Source organism: Terrapene carolina, unplaced genomic scaffold (genome assembly GCF_002925995.2).
Source record: "Terrapene carolina triunguis isolate 2854851 unplaced genomic scaffold, T_m_triunguis-2.0 Scaffold96, whole genome shotgun sequence".
Taxonomy (NCBI): Eukaryota; Metazoa; Chordata; order Testudines; family Emydidae; genus Terrapene; species Terrapene triunguis.
The window spans coordinates 62,300,640-62,319,571 of record NW_020664447.1 but is presented as its reverse complement, the minus strand read 5'-3'; the positions used below and the strand labels follow the sequence as shown (position 1 = coordinate 62,319,571).

At 48.8% G+C, this 18,932-nt stretch overlaps 1 protein-coding gene across 1 annotated transcript in view; it reads left to right on the top strand.

Annotated features, from left to right (window-relative positions):
* The first annotated feature begins 203 nt into the window (after positions 1-203).
* ISM2 (isthmin 2) overlaps positions 204-18,932 on the top strand; it is a 40,255-nt gene continuing 21,526 nt past the window's right edge. The window contains exon 1 of the mRNA XM_026651561.1: positions 204-341. Within this exon, the coding sequence (XP_026507346.1) occupies positions 204-341 (138 nt within the window). The remainder of the gene's footprint in view (positions 342-18,932) is intronic.

Genomic DNA, 18,932 nt, shown 5'->3' with positions numbered 1-18,932 from the left:
GGGCCCTGCCAGGGACACAACAATACAGGAGCAGAAGGCTGGAAAGAGGATTGCAGTTTTCATCTGCACTTTTTGATCCTCCCTCTCCTATTCCTTCAGGGACTGATTTTGTAATATTAGCAGGCTGGATTAGTGGGGGGGGGGTGGCTGCTTGCCTTGTCTGTGCGTGGAGAGGTGGGTTAGTGGGGAGGGCGGAGGAAGAGATGTCTGGGATCAGAGGGAAAGTTGTGCTTATCCTAGGCTTCGTCTTTCTGACAACTCTTCTGGCGGTGGTGAGAGGGCTTCCCCTGAGGAAACAACGCACCAGCAGCCCCAGGGAGCGGGGTCACAAGCTGATGGAGGTAAGGCAACTGGCTGCTCGCTGCTCTGAGAGCAGAAGTGAGGCCCAGTGTCTAGTTCTTACTCTGGATATTGTTGGGGGTGGGGGCGTAGATGTGGAAGAACAGAACAAGAGTGTAACGGGGGGGGGTGTTCAGATGAACCACCCCCAACATGGCACATGAAGGGCTTCTAAAGAGATGGCACATGTGGTGGAAGCCCCTTGCCCTCTGGGACATTTAAAAAGTTGCCTGGACAGAGCTCTAGAAAATCCAGTATCTGCCCTGGGAGCGGCTGGGTAAGGTAGGACCCTATGGGGTCCTGTTTTGTTCTAGGTACATGATTTTTCTTAACTAGCTGCAGCTGGGCTTTTATAGTCTCAGCATATGGCAATGCCTCCCGCCCTGGGGAGCTCTTCTCCAGCATCTCTGTGCATGAGGAAGGGGACAGCATGCCCTTGTATAGAGGTGAGGGCCCTTCCTGCTAAGACTGTGAGCACCCCCTTGGAGTTGGTCACATCCAAGGTAATAAAAATGCATCTGTGTATCCCGTCCACACCTGGTCCTACCAAGAGCTCTGAATGACACAATGGGTAACAGCTGCCACTTGAGAGAGACAGGTTTTTAGTTTCCTCCTTGGCTTGGTTGGTTGTTTTTTTGCCCAGAAAGGACAGAGCTCCTTCCCCACTACCCCAAGGTATACGATCGCCTGAGATCTCAGCCTTCCATGGGATGGGAGCAGGCAATGTGATTTCAGATGCCTCAAGACTGAGGCTAAGTTTAATAATTCAATGCGCAGGAAGGTCTGTTGCCTCCAAAGGACAATATCTGTCACAGGAGAGGTGAATCAAAGACCAGGGCGGGGTTTGCAGCTTGTCAGGAGCACAAATGTTTCACCACATTGGCATTAAATGCAGCAGATTGCAGCAACCTTGCCCCTGGAGGTGGAGACCATGGCGGCTACAGGTTCCAGAATGTCACGCTCCTTCTTGATTCAAACAGCCTGTGCTTGCATAGGAAGGAGCATGGCATGCTGGCATCTGTATTTCCATATGCTGCTGCACCACTCAAGTAGGGTAGACTTTAGCATGGGTTCATGGGTTCAACTGCACCCACAGAAATCAGGCCCAGATCAACCAATATGCAATGATTTCTGTGGGCGCAAGGGCCTGCATTTCAGGTTTGGCCCAGCTGCCCCTCCATGATGACAGAGGGGCGGCCAGGCCACATTTGAGTGAGTAACATTGCAACCTGGCACACAGGGTCACACCACCACTAAGGTTTGACACCTGCCATCAATAGCGTGGGAGCAACTTGTCCACCCTGACTGGACCCAGATCACACCTGTTGCAACTGCTGGCATTATCACACCAGGCCTGAGGCGACCTGTCAGGCGGAGAGCCCAGAGGGAGGGTCAGGGATACTGCTCCCACTGGTAGCAGGGCTGGAGCTCAAGGAGAGGTGGGACCAGGAGTGTCCCCCCCGCAGCCTCAGGCAGGGCAGAATCCACCTACTCCCGCAGAAAGGGCAGCAACCTGACAGGGCTGAGCCCTGACACCCCCCCCATCTCCTCCCTCTAGTGCACCCATTGAATTGGGAAGCTACATCCACCCCTGCTCTCTGTAAAAGGTGGGGGTGGCCAGGGGCGGCATTGTATTCAAGGGGCTGAATTTTGCCTCTTCTTGTGGCAGGAACTCATTGGCCAGACCTGTGTGTTGTCTTGCAAAGGATTTAGAACAGCTAAGATAAATGGAAGGAAACTTGACTCTGCCCCTGTGGCTTCAAGACAGCAGTGACTAGTGGGCTTATAGGACATGGGATCAAAATGCATGGAAACCCACTGTGTGTTTGAGCGGGGGAGAGATCAGTGGAATGGGAGCAAATCTATAGCAATCCTAGAGAAAAAAGGCCCTTTAACAAACAAGGAGGGGAAACACAGTGATTTCTGTATGGCTGAACCAAACAACTGCCTTTTAAATTGGTCTCTTAGCAGGAACATGAAAAGGGGGTTAGATAATAAGGAAAACAATTTCAAAATTCACCTTGTGACCAAAGCTACTGATAAAAAACAGGTAAAGGGAATATGTGGAAAAACTGACTGTATATGAATTAGTAGGTCTGGGTAGTAGCAGCCCAGATATTCATCAGTGATAGGCATCAGTATAAGAAGCTTGGTGGATAGATTTTAATCCCAGCATGTCAGAGGGGTTGGCTGATGAGTTTACTGAATGACTGGCAGCTCTTTTTGAAATGTTACAGAGAAATGGGATGTACCTTATTGTAATTTATTACTAAAACGTGGCACTGATAGTCTAAAAAGAGTGATCCTGGCTATTTCTGGCTGATCAGTTGAACTTCACTCCTTAGTAAAATAATGGGATAAATGTTGAGAGTGAATCTGAAAGCCAGTGGAAGATAATTGAACCACAAGCACCAGAGAGCTTGGTTTTATCTTTGCCTAAATCATGCCAAATGGATTTGATTGAATTACAGATGAGTGGATGAAGGGGGATTGCTCGAAATGTTATATCTAGACAATAATCTTACATTTATATTGTGCCTTTCCTGGGAAATTCTGCAAACATATATACCTGTATCAGTTTGCTCACTACAGAAATGCAGCCACCTCTTGGTGGAACATGGCTGTGTAACAGCACGCAGCAACACAAGAGTTGGAATTCTAGGCACACATAATGTAATTACCTGAGCTGCTCTTCAGCCAGGAGACTGTGGTTAACACCCAAACTCTTGCAGAAAGGCCATGGTATCCAGTAAAGCATTGGATATGGTACTTTATGGAATCTTAACTGAAAAGGCAAACTTGTAGGCCGTAATCAAAGGATAATGATAAAATGGCAATGTATGAAGTTGAGGGCGGTGTCCAGTGGAGAACCCCAGAGATCTATGTTAAGCCCAGTTTTACTAATCAGCTAGCAAAGGGGGAGGAATAAATCAGCACAAATTTGTGAATGATTCTGAATTAGGGAGTTTGCATGAATGCCCAGAGACCATGTCTCCGTATGTGTTTGTACAGTGCTTAGCGCAGCAGGTCTCAACTTGAGACCTCTGGGTTCTACTGAAGTTTTATATCATATTTATACAAAAGGGCTTGGGAGTTAGATGTATAGGCAAGAGATAAGATGGAGACACAGTCTTCCTAGGGGTCTACCAGTGCTTCTCATCATGTCTGTGTGTGCCTTGTAGGCTGTAAGGTCTTCGGGGCAGGGACTTTCTTCATTTGTGTTTTGTGCAGCAGAGGGACCCTTAAAAATAATTCTAAATTGGATGTGTATAGTTATTCTTCTTGGAAGCTGCTAAATGCGGGGTGAGAGATGTAGAAAGCAGGTAATGCTGGGAGACTTCTGCCAATGAGAGGGAACAGTAGATTGGGTTTATCAGCTTGTAAAGCAACAGGGTAGCAAAAATACCAGTGTGATTTTTGGGTTGTATACACAGATGGTTCATGTCACAGAGTTGACAGTCCCTATCTCGATGGCACCAGTGTGACCACATCTGGAATATTGGTTACTTTTGGGTAAAGCCCTAGAGATGTGGATAGATTGGAGGAGAGGGCAGAGGTAGAGAGAAGAACAACAGAAATGATCAAGCAAGGTGGATAAAAAATCTGATTTTTTTAGTTGAATACGTTGTTCTTTTTGAAAAACCTATTTTCAATTAAATATGAAATTGATAACCTACGTTAAGGCATAAACGTACTTTAATAGTAGTAAACTCCTTGAAATAAACAAAATATGCTTCATCAGTGAGCCCTGCTCACATTGTAATGAGTTGAAGGGTGATGCTTCTTTAAGAATATATAGAATCGGTCAGAAAACGTTAACTTTTGAGGTCAACTCAAGCTTTATAAATACGTGACAATGTCGTGTAAGCATCTGTGCTATTTTCAGTCTTTCCAGTGGAGTGAATGCTGGTTTTTACATTTTTCCTAATGTAAGTACTTTTAGTTTCTGTTGTGCAGAAAAACTTTGGCCTTTGTTCCTTTTGGTTTCAGTTTAGCAAGCAGAGGGGGAGAGAATATTTATTTAATTTGGGCTGGTTCATTCAAAGTTGAGAAACCAACTAGGAGTTGAAAAAGCAGAAAAGCTTGTCTTGCTCTTCCAATTGATGAATAAAACCCAGCTGGAAGAAAATGAGATCTACTGATGCTAAAAACCTGAAGGATATGGGGCCAGATTTTCAAAGGTGGTTTTAGATGCCTAAAGATGCTGATAGGTGCCTCGTCCACATGGGGTTTTTAAGGAATTTAGGCAGCTAACTCCCATTGAAATCCCACAAGGTTCCTAAATACCTTTTGAAAATCTGGCCCATGGTAACCAGAAACAATCTGTCAGTTCCCTAGTGCCAGTTAGAACATCCTTTGTTTAATAAATCAGTTAGTTTTAAATGCAAAACGTGTTTTGATCAACTTTTTTCCCTATGTACCCAGCACATTTAAGGTTATTTTATTTACTGATAATAAACAATTTTAAAATGCCGTTTTGTGCATTTTTAATTGAATTCCAATTTCCATGCAAATACAGCTTGACACAAACCATGAGCAAAAAATGATCATCTAGTAAATAAGAAATGTGGCATTTGCCATTTTCTATCATAATAAAAAAGTAAAAATTAAGACTGAATAAATATATATTAGGTTCATTTTTATTATATAACTTTTCTTTAGGAAAATAACTAAAAAGTTCACATGTGAAGCAGGATTAAAAACAAAAATTTAAATCAAGGTTTCCTGCTTGTTAATTTAAATCATGATTAAAATCTGTGATTTAGTCAATCCAGGCTGTGAGCAAATAGGTAGAGTGACTGAGTTGTGAGGATGAATTCAAAGTCAAATTTGTATCACTAAATGGCGCCTACCTAGAGTTATCTGCGAGATATGACTACTAAGGGGAGCAAGGGGTTATTTAGGGTGCTCCAAAGTGGTATAACAAGGTTTAATGGAATTAAAAGCAGCAAAAGAAAATATAGGCCGAGCATGAGGGAAAATTTCCCACGTTTCAGGAAAAGTGGAAATAGCAGAAGCCCCATCGCTGGGACATTTAAACATGGATCGGAGCAAGCCCTGGAGAGCACAGTGTAAGGAACAATCTCTCATTGATCTCCGGGTGGATGGACCAGATGGGTTCCCCTAGCTTCATCTCTGCAGTGAAGCTGCTAGTGCCTTCTGGAAAACATTCCTTTTAGCATCACTTTTGCTCTGAATAGCCCTATGTGTTTTGTTCTTCCCTCGTTCTTGTGACCAGGGATGGTTGAATAAAAACCGGATCTTACTTTCCTCAGAACCCATCTGCTCCTACTGCTGATTCCCAATCCTCTCTCTTACTGACATCTCGGGAGTAGCTAATTGTGCTGCCAGAGACGGTGGAGGATGGCTTCAGGTAGGGAGTTGCGGGGGTGACAAGGGAAGAGCTCCTCTGTCTTCCACGGTAACCCAGGGGAAGAGAACCCAAGGACACGTGATGCAGGATCTGAGCAGGCTGTGTCTGCAGTGAGCTCCCCACAGCTGCTGCAGGCTGTGTCAGTGGCAGAGTCATTTTGCCTGCGGATGTGCTTTTTACCTTTTCATTTCTTCAGCAATTAAGTGTTCTTGTCTCCGGCTTTGTCCTCGTCCGGGGTCGGATTTGTGGGTATAAAACGTGCACTGAAGCATCGTTCCGCTCTGAAAGGGGCTCTTTGTGCACAGGAAGGTACTTTACCCTTTGTAGCAAATTTCCTTTTGAGAAGTGCCAAATTATCTTAGTCAACAAAGTGAAAACCCTTCCGCCCTGGGGCTGAATCAGGAGCAGAAACAATGAGGAGCCGGCTGTAGGGAAGTTACTGGATCAGGAGGCTTCTTCCCTTTTCGCGGAACAAATAGGTCTGTTGAGTTTCGATTGCAGAAATTAAAGGGGTGCCTGTAAAAGGCACATGTAAAGGGAATGCCTTAGGCATGAATTGCTATGGAGGGAGGAGCCATTTTCATGAGCTAGGTGCTTGTGTACCCTTTAGCAATGACCCTCTGCACTTCTAGTTTGCTGGTTCAAATCCAGTTCCAGGTCAGCAATGGCACATAGCCATTGTAGAATGCGTTGGGGGTGGGGGCAGAGTGGGAGGGATGGCATACCTCAGTTTGGTTCCTAATGGAGGGGTGTCTGGATCTTGCCAGCCTTTCCCATAGTTTGCCAAAGGCTGGCCTATGGAGACTGGCCTCCCCTCAAAATACAGTCTCTCCAAAGTAGGTTGAGGCATATGATCAGGGTGGCGTGTGTGTGAGTGTTAGAGCATGGAAAACCTGCCCTGCTGCTGCCCAGGCTGGACCTTTTCTGGGGATTAGAGGTCTCCTGTGTGCCGTGGAGTCAATTGGTATCATTCACCATCACTACAAACAGTTAAAGAGAGACCCATGTACTGCCAAAGTAGCACCGGCGCTGGCTGGGAGCAGACTTATGGCTGGTCCTGAGATGTGGGGGTGGTAGTGGTTGTGCACCTGGGTTGTAGTTGGTGCAGTGTGAAATCAGGCTGTTGCATTTAACACGTGGGACGTGTTTGGTTACTAGAGCTAGTTGGGAAGTTTTCCTCCAATATTTTTTTGGTGAACAATGGCTCACTGACACAATATACATTGTCACCCAAAATTTTCTCTCTTAATTGAAAATGTTGGGGTTAAACAAAGGTGAAAAAAAGATTTCTGCAACTTTTTTCTTTAAAGAACTGACAATTTTTCAGTTTTTGATGAAAACCTTTTGGGTTTTGTTGAAAATTTTTCACAGGGAAAAAAACTCTTAATGGATTACAGGATGCGCTTAAAGGACCAGCTGTCAGAATCCGTTTTAGTGACTTGTTTGCCGTTGTTCAGTTCTTGTCTGCTCCAGGTGTCTCTAGTAACTTCCTGGGCTTTACTGAGAAGCTGAGAGGATGTTTGTGACTTCTGGGGCTAGGAGTCCAGAGATATGGTGGTCTATTTGCCTCCCTTTTCCCAGGTGGCTCATGGTGTGAAGGGAAGCAATATTTCCTGGGCTATTGGTTGTTTTATTTAGTCTCCAGGGGAAGAATAAAGTTTAAAGGGAACAAAATGTTGTAAATTTCCTCTTGCTTATTGGCGGACTCCCCCTGCACTGAGACAGCAAGAGGGCAACAGAAAGGCTGGATGGAGTTAGTGTGTGTTGGGAAGAGGAAGGGAGCCGTGATCTTGACTAGGGTTACAAGGTGTTAGCTGACACATTCTAACTAAGGGCATGTCTGCACTGCAATCAGAGGTGTAATTGCAGTGTGGACCTGTGCTAGCTTTAATCTAGCTAGTGAAGCTAAAAATAGCAGTGAAGTTGCGGTGGTATGGACTTCAGCATGGGCTGTACAAACCCTTCTGGAACTGTGGGACATACTTGTGTTCCTAGCCTGCACCAGGGTCCGCGCTGTTGGGTCTTGACTGCTATTTTTAGCCATGCTCGTTAGATCAAGGCTAGCTCTGTTATGGCTACACAAGCTGCAAACGCGCCTCCAATGGCAGTGTAGACATACCTAAGGCCTGGTCTAGACTAGGATTTAAGATCTGATTTAGCCTGAGTTCGTATGCTAATGCACACATTTGAAAGTCTAGTATACACCCGGCTTTAGCACATGCTACATAGGGGGAGCCTAGGCTTTAGGTTGACCAGTATGGCATACGTCAGAAGTCTACACTGCCTTGCCTACCCTAAACTTTTCAAACATGATAGATAGCATGTGTTAGCTGTCATATGCTCACACCTAGCCTCGACAGGTTTAACACGTTCTAGAACTCTAGTGTAGACAAGGCAGTGGAGACGTTTAACACTTAGCTGGTTGTGTTGAAGCCTGGCAGGGAGCTATGAGATAAAGTGCAAATGTTTGTGGAGCAGCCAGCTAGGGTTACCAGGTGTCCCGATTTTATACAGTCCCAATTTTTTGGGTCTTTTTCTTATATAGGCTTCTATTACCCCCCATCCCCTGTCCCGATTTTTCACATTTGCGTCTGGTCACCCTACAGCCAGCTAGTCTGTACAAATGTGTGAGTGTGGGGGGAGAAGGGGAGAGAGGGGGCGGGACACAAGGCTGCCCTGTGGAGGGAGAGGAGTATTTCAGTCATTCCTGATCACCCTCACGATTAAATTACCCCACAGCCTTGCCTTTCCCTTTTCCTCAAATGCCCAGTCATTACCCAGCTCTCCCTCATTGTGGTGGAGCCCAAGGTCGGCTTCTCCCTGCTTGGTTTCCCTTTAATATGTTGCTAAAATCCTCCTCTCTATTTTTAGCTGCATGTTCCCAGGGCACAGGCAGCCTCCTCGCTAATAACCCAGAGGACACCAGGTGCGGAGCGCTGTGCAATGTCTTCAGCGAGATGAGATTTTGTACAGATGTCTTAAGCTCACATCTGCTCTCCCTCCCCCACCCCCAACACCCTTCCGCTTCCTAGAGAGGCTGTGGCTGCATTACATAGCTAAGCTGACTCCTCGCTCAGGGGAGGAGGCAACCAAGAGTCTCTCCCAGGATGTGTGAGTGGGGGTGTCCCAGGGGATTCCTGGGTGGAATGTGATGTGGGGATGCACTCAATGCTTAATTTGCAGTGACAGAGATGCCGAGGCTATGAACTGCCAAGCCTAGAAGTGCCAGGGCTCAGCCCTGGCACAAATGAAGCACTGGGTGCACTGCACTGCTGGAACTAGGGTGTGGGGGGCATGTTATTTGCAGTTGTACTTCATCAGTTGATTGCACAGGGCTCTCAGGAGGGTTTTTCCTTCTTCTGCAGCAGTGAGTGGAGCTCACGGTAACAAACATGGGTGTGCAATGGGCACTGGGGAATCTTGAACATCCTTTTCTAGGTCCCTCTACATTCAGAAAATGATAATACACTAACTAGCAAAGTGTCAGGGGGAGAGGCCACTACAGGCCAGAACCCCCAGATGATCCTGTCCTATATCTAGTACATTGTTATAAAGGGAAACTCCTCCAGAGAGGGAAGGCCGTGGATGTTATGGGGGAAATGGGATCTATGGACAACGTCAGTCGCCCCAACGACCTCTCTGTAAATGCCCCTTTGCACTCTCCCCTCCTCTTAGTTTTCTTCACACCTGTAAATAGCATTTTGAGGGCTAGACAGAGTTGTGTAGGCCTAACATGTGAGTGTTGCTATTTTGAAAGGGTTTTTGCAAAACTGGCTCTGAACAGAAATGACTTCAGCGTGTTGTTTGAAAATGTAGCAAAAGAGCCAGTAAGCAAGAGTCTAAAGTCAAAATCTGAAATTTCTCATGACACCCCAGTCCTCTGGTCCTGAGCTGGCTCCAGCAGCAGGGGGGTGGGGTGGTGAATGGAGGGAGCATGCTGGCTCCCCTGGAGTCTGTGCGTTCCAGTCTCTGGCATAAATTAAAGCAGCCCCAAGGACTGCTCTAATATACAGCTGTCCAGACTAGCATAGTGCACTCCAGCCACACCCTGTTGTAATTCCTGGCAAACCCCTGTGCCAGAGGCTGCGGTCTGCTCTGCCAGCGCTACCTAGCCTGGGGAAGCCCCCGAGGTCAGAGGAATTCCCAAGTGGCTGTTTGCACCAGTTTTATGGTACTTGCATGCTGACAAAACCTGTGTATGGGGCCATGTACCCCAAAACAGGGCTTTGGGCTGTGAAGCATCCAGCACACCTTGGATGTAATTTAAATGCCAATGTTAAAACCATCAATGAAAAGGCTTTCTGTGAGGGGTGGTGTTTTTGTTGTTTATGACTTTGGAAACAGTAATTTAGCCTCTCCACCACTCTGCAAAGTGGCTCAATATCACTATCTCCATTTTACCAATAAGGCTCAGAGAGGAAAGGTGACAGAGGAGGTAGTGACAGAGCTGGAATTAGGGAATCAGGGGATCTGGCTTCTATTCCTGACTCTGCCACATATTTCCTGGGAGACCTTGGGCAAGTCGCTTGACCCCCCTGAACCTCAGCTTCCTGTCTGTGAAGTGGCTGGTGAAGATAAATGAATTCCTTTTTGTGAGGCACTCAGACACTGGGGAAGATGTCATCGAATAGCCTATGAATAAATTAAATGTGTTTAAATAGAATAGACTAGATTCTAAGGGAAGGTTTTTTTCTCGCTCTCTGGCCACTGCACAGCACTGTGCAGATATACAGGGGTTATAGAAGTTCTAGGGTTGCCAACCCTACTGGTTTTGCCGGGAGTCTCCCGGAATCAGAGCCCAATTCCAGGAGATAGAACCCATCTCCTGGAGGCTAGTGAAGCCAAAGCGGTAGATTTTAGGCTGTTAAAAGTCCGGCGGTGCAGCAGGGCTAAGGCAGGCTTCCTGCCAGCCCTGACTCCGCGCTGCTCCCAGAAGCAGCCGGCATGTCCCTGCAGCCCCTGGGGGGGGTGCAGGGGTCTCCGCGCACTACCCTCACCCTGAGCGCCGACACCGCAGCTCCCGTTGGTCAGGAACTGCGGCCAATGGGAGCTGTGGGGGTGTTGCCTGCAGGCAGGGGCAGCGCACGGAGCCCCCCCCCCCCCCCGGAGCTGCAGGGATGTGCCGCGCCACTTCCGGGAGCAGCGCAGGGATGGGACAGGCAGGGAGCCTGCCTTAGCCCTGCTGTTCCGCCAACCGGGAGCCACCCGAGGTAAGCGCTGCCAGGTCGAATCCCGCACCCCTCACCCCCTCCTGCACCCCAACCCCCTGCCCCAGGCTCAGCCCAGAGCCCCCTCCCACACTCTGAACCCCTTGGCCCCAGCCCAGAGCCTGCACCCCAACCCCCTGCCTCAGCCTGGTGAAAGTGAGTGAGGGTGGGGGAAAGCGAGCGACGGAGGGAGGGGGGATGGAGTGAGTGGGGAGGGGCCTTGGGGAAAGGGCAGGGCACGGCAGGGGACGGGGCAATGGTGTTTGGGTTTGTGTGATTAAACAGTTGGCAACACTATATAGAAGCCCTGTCTTTGGCCAGGGGAGAATCCCCCTGGCACAGGCACTGCTCAAGACAGCCATAGGTCTGCTGTCAAGCCCCAGCATAGGGGGCATGCCTAGGGTGACCAGATGTCTCGTTTTTAAAGGGACAGGCTCGTATTTAAGCCCTCCTGCAGATGTCCTGACTTTTTCTTAAAAACAGGCAGATTATCCCGTATTTTCTGTCTCACCACCATCAGTCCTGGCGGGTCCTGCTGCTGGCTGGATCCCTGATCGCCAGCCCACCAGCAGTGAGTGGGGGGGTCCAGTGGCTGACGATGGCGGTGGGTGTGCAAGGCTGGTGGCGGGGCAAAGCTGCAGCGCGCGGGGCCGGCTGCTCCCCATGCTGGTCCATCAGCACAGCCCCCGCTGCATGCCAGCTCTCAGCCAGCAGGGCCCCACCCCCCCATCCTGTTTCCAGCCAGCGCTGGCTGCACGCTGCAATGGCTGGTGAGTGCGGGCAGGTGGCAGCCGGTTACGTGTCACCTCTACTGCCCACCCATCGGCCCTTTATGTGCTCCCCCTCTCGCTGTCCTCCCCCTGCTATGCCCCTTCACCAGCCCCCCGCCCTCAGCCCCACTTCTCCTCCATATTCCCCCCGCCGGGGCGTATCCTGCTTCCAGTGCTGTGCAGAGAACCAGCCCCTGGTCAGAGCGCTCAGTTCACCAACAGCCTGGCTGGCAGGGTCCTTCCTTCCCCCACTGCCTCTGGCTGGGCTGGTGCCCCGGTAAAGCCCAAGACCCTCCGGCCTGGGGCACTGACCAGAAGGAGCTGAGCTCTGCATGTGCTAAAATCCCGCACAGCGCTGGCACAGCCTCTCCGCCTCTCACCTAAGCCCTGGAGTGTGTGTAGGGGGAGCAATTTCCAGCCTGTTCACTCCCCAAACCTGCAGACTCCAAAGCAGCCCCCGGGGAAGGGGCTTAGCATCCTCTTCACCTGCCCCTGCCCCCCCCGCCCTGGGTCTTACCCCCAGGAGCGCGGGGGTACTCTGTTCCCTAGGCACCCTCCCTTGCTGAGCCACCTCTCTGGCCGGGTTCCCTGGGCCCTGGTGCACAACGTGTCCTTAGGGCTTAACCACTTCCTGCCCGTGCTGTAGCCGGGGGACATGAGACGGCTCAGTTATGTCGGTGGCCAGCAGCAGCCTGAAGGTGTTAGCTGCCTTTCCACACTGTGCGGGTAGGAAGGGACAAGCTGCTTCCAGCCACGCGGGAGTGGGACGAGCTGTCAAGGGGCTGGGAGGGGGAGTCCCTGTTGCTGGGAAGGTACAGCTGAGCCATCTAGCTGCGGAGGATGATTTTACTGGAATTAAATGGGCCCAAGTGGGGAAAGGATCAGGTGCCCTGGTGACAGCTCCATGCCCCATTTAGGATGACCAGATAGCAAGTGTGAAAAATCAGGACAGGGGGTGGGGGGTAATAGGAGCCTATATAAGAAAAAGCTCAAAAAATCGGGACTGTCCCTATAAAATCGGGACATCTGGTCACCCTAGCCCCATTACAAGGCAGGGAGGTCCTAGGTGCCCCTCTATGGATCCTTCCATATCCAGGGTGCGTAATTGCTATGAATGGAGCCAGCTCAAGCAATCAGTTTCCTGAAACGCTTTTGATTTAAAGTGCTTAATGATGGATTTATATAGTAACTGTTTTTATTTGTTTTCAGTTTCCCCATAAGAGGCGTCAGACCCACAGCTGCGATAGTGATGGTTCTGTGGGCAACCTAATCCCTTAGCCTTGTGCTCCACCTCCTGCTGCATCCTCTCAGCAGCCACCGAAGGCCAGAGTGTGTAAGCAGGGGAGGAGCAGGCTGGATTTCCAGCCAGAGCTGAGTTCCCAGCTTTCTGCTTGTTGTGGGTTTTGATCCCGCTGGGAAGTGTCTGTGGTTTGTAGCTTGTGATGTTTGCTGGCAGCTCTTGGGCGGCTGGGGTTACATCACTCATTGCTGCTACTGAGGGATGAGTCTGCGGCTTGGCCCCACTGCCAGTTTCCCCCAGTGCATCCAAAGCCATCCCTTCGGGGTAGGGAAATAGACATGCTTTACGTTCTATTGCCTGGTGTGCCATCCCCTCGTGATTCCCATTGCAATGCATTGCCACAGATTAGGGGAGCCAGGGAGGTTGTCTTTGATCTGCTCTCCTTGATTTCAGTCTAAAAAATCCATCCAGACACCTTGGTGGGAGCCATGAACTATCCAGTGTTATTTGGGTGGGGCATGTGTGGGATGAGGGCTCTTGTTTGGCTTCTTTTCTTTCTTTCACAGCTTTGCATAAGCTGAAAAGCTAAGGAAGCAGCAGCTGGAGCCATTGATGGGGTACCGTGTGCAAGCTAACAAATGTATATCATTAACTGGAACAAGTTAATGGTTACTAAAGCACATGGGTTTTATAGCTGGAACAAGTTAACAGCAACTCAGTCCCATGCATTAAGAGCTTATGTGTATTACAGCTCAACTATGTTAACAGAAAACATGTGCCCTAACACTAGAATTTGCCTGTCTGTGTAGGTGTGTCTCTGTGTGTCCGACTGTCTCTGTCTCTGATCTAGATCTGGCTACATGCAGCCTGTACTGTGTACTCTGATGCATATTCTGAGTGTCTTTCTGTCCTAGTAGCATGAGGGCAGTAAAACTACAGCAGCAGTGGTGTGGGGCTGCCTGCAGTGGGCACCAACTGTCTTGTCAGACTCCAGTTTCCAATGGATTTTCCCTTGAACTGTGACATTTATGCAAAACCTATCGGTGTCAGGACAAAAAGTGCCAGTAACTCTGAAGAAGCCTCTTGGGACAGTTTTGTGCTTCAGCTGCTGAAGAAGTAGTCCCCCTTGCTCTGTTTTGTGCTGTATTTATGTGGGAAGCGGAGGGATCTTTATTGGGAGTCAGACTGGTGTAAGCCACCATTAGAACACTTCACTGAAACTTTTGGATGGGATCTTAGGCTGGTTGGGTAAGTCATTGGATTTGGACTCAGGAGATCCAGATTCAATTCCTGACTCAACCACAGATTTCCTATGTGACCTTGCACAAGCCACCCAATCTACCCTGGGCCTGACTTTCCCATCTCTAAAATGGGACTAGTGCTTCACTACCTTACTGGGGTTTTGTGAAAGTAAAATCTGCTAATGGTTGTGAGGCACTTGGATACTACCGTGATGAGCGCTAGATCAGTGCAGAGAGAGATTTTAAAAATCCGCTCCTGTCTGGCTTTGCTTGGATATTAAAGATCCCAGGGCACATTTGGTGTGAGAAGTGGGTTGGCTTTGGTCTCTATAGCCAAAATTCCTCTCCTCACCTAATTTTGTGCAGTGTTGCTTTGTGCTGGCTGTTGTCCTCCATCCCAGAGGCAGCTGCATGTCAAAGGTGTTGTGCATTCAGGCTTTGGGAAGTACTTTCGGGTGAAAGGCTTTGTGAATGTGAAAATGTGAAATAAGATGAATCCACTGATCCCAATACCTGTAGCTCGCATTTCAAGGTAGATGAAATAATATTAAGAGGAGAGAACGACGCCATGTTATCCAGGATGTCTTGATAAACCTAGGATTGCAAGTGTTAAAATATAATAGTAGGCCACACAATCCTGTAGATTGTTGCTAGCTTCTGTTGGTCTGTTATATCCAGGCTCTTATAACTCCAGCATTGTATCTGAGTAACTGATTTGTTCTGGAATGAGTTACAGGATCTCCAGGATCAGGTTAAAGGGGCTTGCTCAGGTCCTTAGTCAAAAAAAATTGCATGTGTAATGTGATCCTTCTTAGGGAGGGTAAGCTAGTGGTTAAAGCAGGGGCTGGGGAGTCAAGTGATCTGAGTTCTGTTCTTATCTGTAATCTGATTCTCTGTGTCACTTTGGCCAAGTCACTCATTGCCTCGAGGAAGGATTCACCTCCGGGATTCGCCATAAGGGAGGGCAGGCACTTGTACTGGGGCTCCCAAGGTCTGGGACTCCATAGGCTCCTCCAGTGGAGGTTATTCGGACGATGCATGGACTCGCCATACTCCTCAGCTACCCGAACCATGCGCTGCCCGCTTTGGGGGCTGTGCTAGCCCCACTCCTTATGGTAGGGAAGTGGTGGCTGTTTTTTGTGCCAAGGTGTATGACAGGGCAGACTCTCTGGAGTAAATCCTGGTGTTTCTATTGTAAACATAGGGAACCCACCACCGAAAAATTATCAGAAAAAGTGTTACTTAATGTAGGTCCTTCATGTAAACAAAGGGGTTCTTGTGCCTCATCTGCTCTCTTGAGCACTGCTTTAGGTGGAGGATTTGAGAGCAAACTGCGAGTTGTTTCTGGAATAGGTTGGTGCTGGCTGCACTCTGTGGTGGAAGTCATGCCAGGTGTGCACGGGGTACAGGGTTAATATGGTTATTTTAGTAGAGCTCCAGCTGCTTGCTCTTCACACTAAGCTCCAGCACCAGGCTTGGGCTGCGCCATTACTCTGCAAACTGATCTTGACTAAGAGTTCCCCTGTACTGCTTTGCTCCGTCCCTGCAGTCACTCACCACGTACCCCTAACCAAGCTAAACTAGCATGTGGCACACAACTTCAACCACCTTGTACACTTTTGTTCTAAGGGCCCCATCAGTAAACACTGGCTGGGAGGAGGATATCAAGTTTCTTCTCATGCTCAAGGAATGTTCCGTTTCTTGGCTCTGACGTCCCAAGCGTGTCATGCGTGAACCATCAGAGCACCAAGTCCCTCAGTTCCTAACTAGCTGGTCCTGGGAATTTTGTGAGAACTGTTGTTTAAATGAAATTTGAGGCTACAGCAAGTTCTTTGGGGCAGGCACTGTCTTTTTGTTTTGTGTTTATACAGCACCTAGCACAATGGGATCATGGTCCACGACTGGGGTTCCTTGGCACTACTGCAATACAAATAATAATAATTATTTATCAGTTGGTGTTTCTAGTCTGAGGCTCTGTGTTTTCATCCATTTACTCCTGGGGGAATTCTGTGCCACTGCACATGGGTAAAATTTATGTCCCCCGCAGATTTCTTTGCTTCCCCGCAGAACAGTGACTTTCTGACGGGGAAGCAAAGGGAAGCCACAAGAGCGGTCCTGCGACACCCCCCCCCCCCCCAGCAATATGTTTTGGGTGCCTAGGGAAGCCGACAGAGAGGTAAATCACTGTGGGGCAGGGAGTGGGACTGGGAAGACGTGGCTGGTGGCTCCGACCCTGCAGCAGGTTCTCAGCTGCTAGTCCCGGCTGGGCTGGGGAGGACAGGACTTCCTCTTCCCCTGCATGTCATCCGGAGCCGTGTTAGACCTACCCCAGATTTCTCCCCTGACTGTAGGAAGCTCTACAAACTCTCCCTCCCCCCTATGCTTCCTGCACCTATCGCTCCTCAGCTGCAGGGGGAGGGATCACTGTACAGGAAGCTGCTTCCTTATCCACCCAACCCCTGTCCATCCTGACCCCCTCATACCCAGACCCCCGCCACACTCAGAACCCCCCGATGAGCCCCACTCCCCCTGCACCTGGACTTCCCTGACAAGCCACGTGCACCTGGATTCCCACCCTACTGATCCCCAACCAGCTGCACCTGGATCCCCACCCCACTGAGCCCCACCCCCCCAGCATCTGCATCCCCTGTCGAGCCCCCCACACCCAGACCCCTCTGCCGAGCGCTATACTCCTCACACCCAGATCCTGCCCCGCTGAGCTGCAACCACCTTCACCTGGACCCCCCCTGCAGAGTCCAATTACCATTGCACCCAGAACCTCCCAACAAGTCCGTGTGCATCCAGATCCCCCACTGAGCCGCCTGCTCCCAGATTGCCCCACACAGAACCCTCTCAACCTACACCTGGATCCCCTCAACTAAGCCCCTCCACACTTGGATCCTGCCTTGCTAAGCCTGCCTGCCCACACCTGGTGCACCTGGCATGGAGGGGCAGGGCCCTGGGGTGTTTCTGGGGCAGGCTCGGTCCTTGTGCTGTGTCAGGGTTGGGTGCAGTCTTACCACTGAGTTCATGTTCCCGGGGCGGGGGTCTGCACAGTGATCTCCCACCTCTGTGCAGCCAGTGGCCTGTGCTCCCCAATGCCATGCTGGAGCCTCCACATTTATTTGACAAATAAACTTTGCAGAATTTGAAAGTATTGTGCACAGAATTTTTAATTTTTTGGCACAGAATGCCCTCAGGAGTAAATCCATCACAGTGGAGATCTAGAGGGCATACAACACATTTCTTTAAATTTTACTTCAGAGTTCACCTTTAACGATATCCTTGCAATATAACTGTGAAGAAAGACAGGATCCCCACTTCATTGTATAGATAGGGCAGCCGAGGCCTGGAGAGCAAATATAACTTGCCCAGGGTCACAGCCTTGGCCTCCAGTCCTGTGCTCACACTGCCCTGTTCAGAGGAAAGGAAAGAGACAGTGAGAAAATAGTATGCCTACGACTGATCTCTGAAACGATGCAATACATGCCCACATGATACGGTTTTGATGACTTTGTAATAGCTAGAATGGGGAAGCTTGTGCCATCAGATCCCTGAGGCTCACGTCAGCTCTTCTTACTCTTTATCTATGTTGTTTTATATCAAAAACTATTGCAAGGTCTGTAATAAGACAAATAAGTTTTAATTTGCCCCACAAAATATGCCTCCCTTCCCCTGTGTACCTTTTGTAAGTTTCTCTTAGAGAATCACAGGAGAAAAACTTTAGAGCCCACATTTTCAAAATGGTGTGTCTAAAAGTGTGTGTGCCTAATGTAGGTATGCACATCCTCTTCCCCTTCTCTTTCCCGATGTGCAGGGCAGCAGGGCATTTGTACAGCTAAGCTGGGTGCATGCACATGTTTGCATGGGCCTGCTGGAGAATTTACACCTACATGGTTAATACCAGGTTCTCCTCTGAAAAATTACTTTAAAAAATAACATTATTTTTTAACACATTACAGTAGCTCCCAAGGGCACCAATCAGAATCGGGGCTCCATTGTGCAGGCCACTTTACAAACACATGGTTCCTACCCTGAAGCAGTTACAATAAAGATGTTCTCTGTATTTATTGTCTTGCTGATGACTCCAGATTAGACTGGCTCTGTTTGCAATTCAAAAGATGCTAATTCTGATGTTGTAGCAAAGCTGCTCTGGCAATAACTGCCCATTAAATTTAGTTTAATGACATTTCATTTGCAAGCTTTTAGGGGCAGGAACATTGTTGTCACATTTTTCCATTACATACCTGTGATGGGTTTGGGCCCTTTGAGGTGTCACCTGATGTGCTGGGATGCCACTGAGTCAGCCTATTCTGCCATCCTGGGTCCCATTTACCTGCCCTTGCTGGGTTAGGCTCACAAGCCTCTTCCAGCCAAGCACACAGGCAAGGCCACACCCAGCTGCACAGAGAGACAGAGATCTGCTCTGGTGCCCACTCCCTCTAAGGGGTACAAACCCAAATGTTTTATGAAATTTGCCCCCTCCCTCAGTGTGGAGGGAGATATGCACAACTTCTTGCCCCCACCCCCAGTTAGAAATTACATAAACTGGGTTATATTATAAACAAGAAATAAGTTTATTAACTACAAAAGGTGAATTTTAAGTGAATATAAGAGATTACTGAGCAAATAAAACAAAATATGCAACTAAGCTCAATATACTTAAGAAACAGGTTACAAAATGTAAATTCTCACCCTAAATGTTATTTTAGGGAGGTTGCAAAGTTTCTGTGGTTCAGAGTTCCAGTTATATTTCTTTTC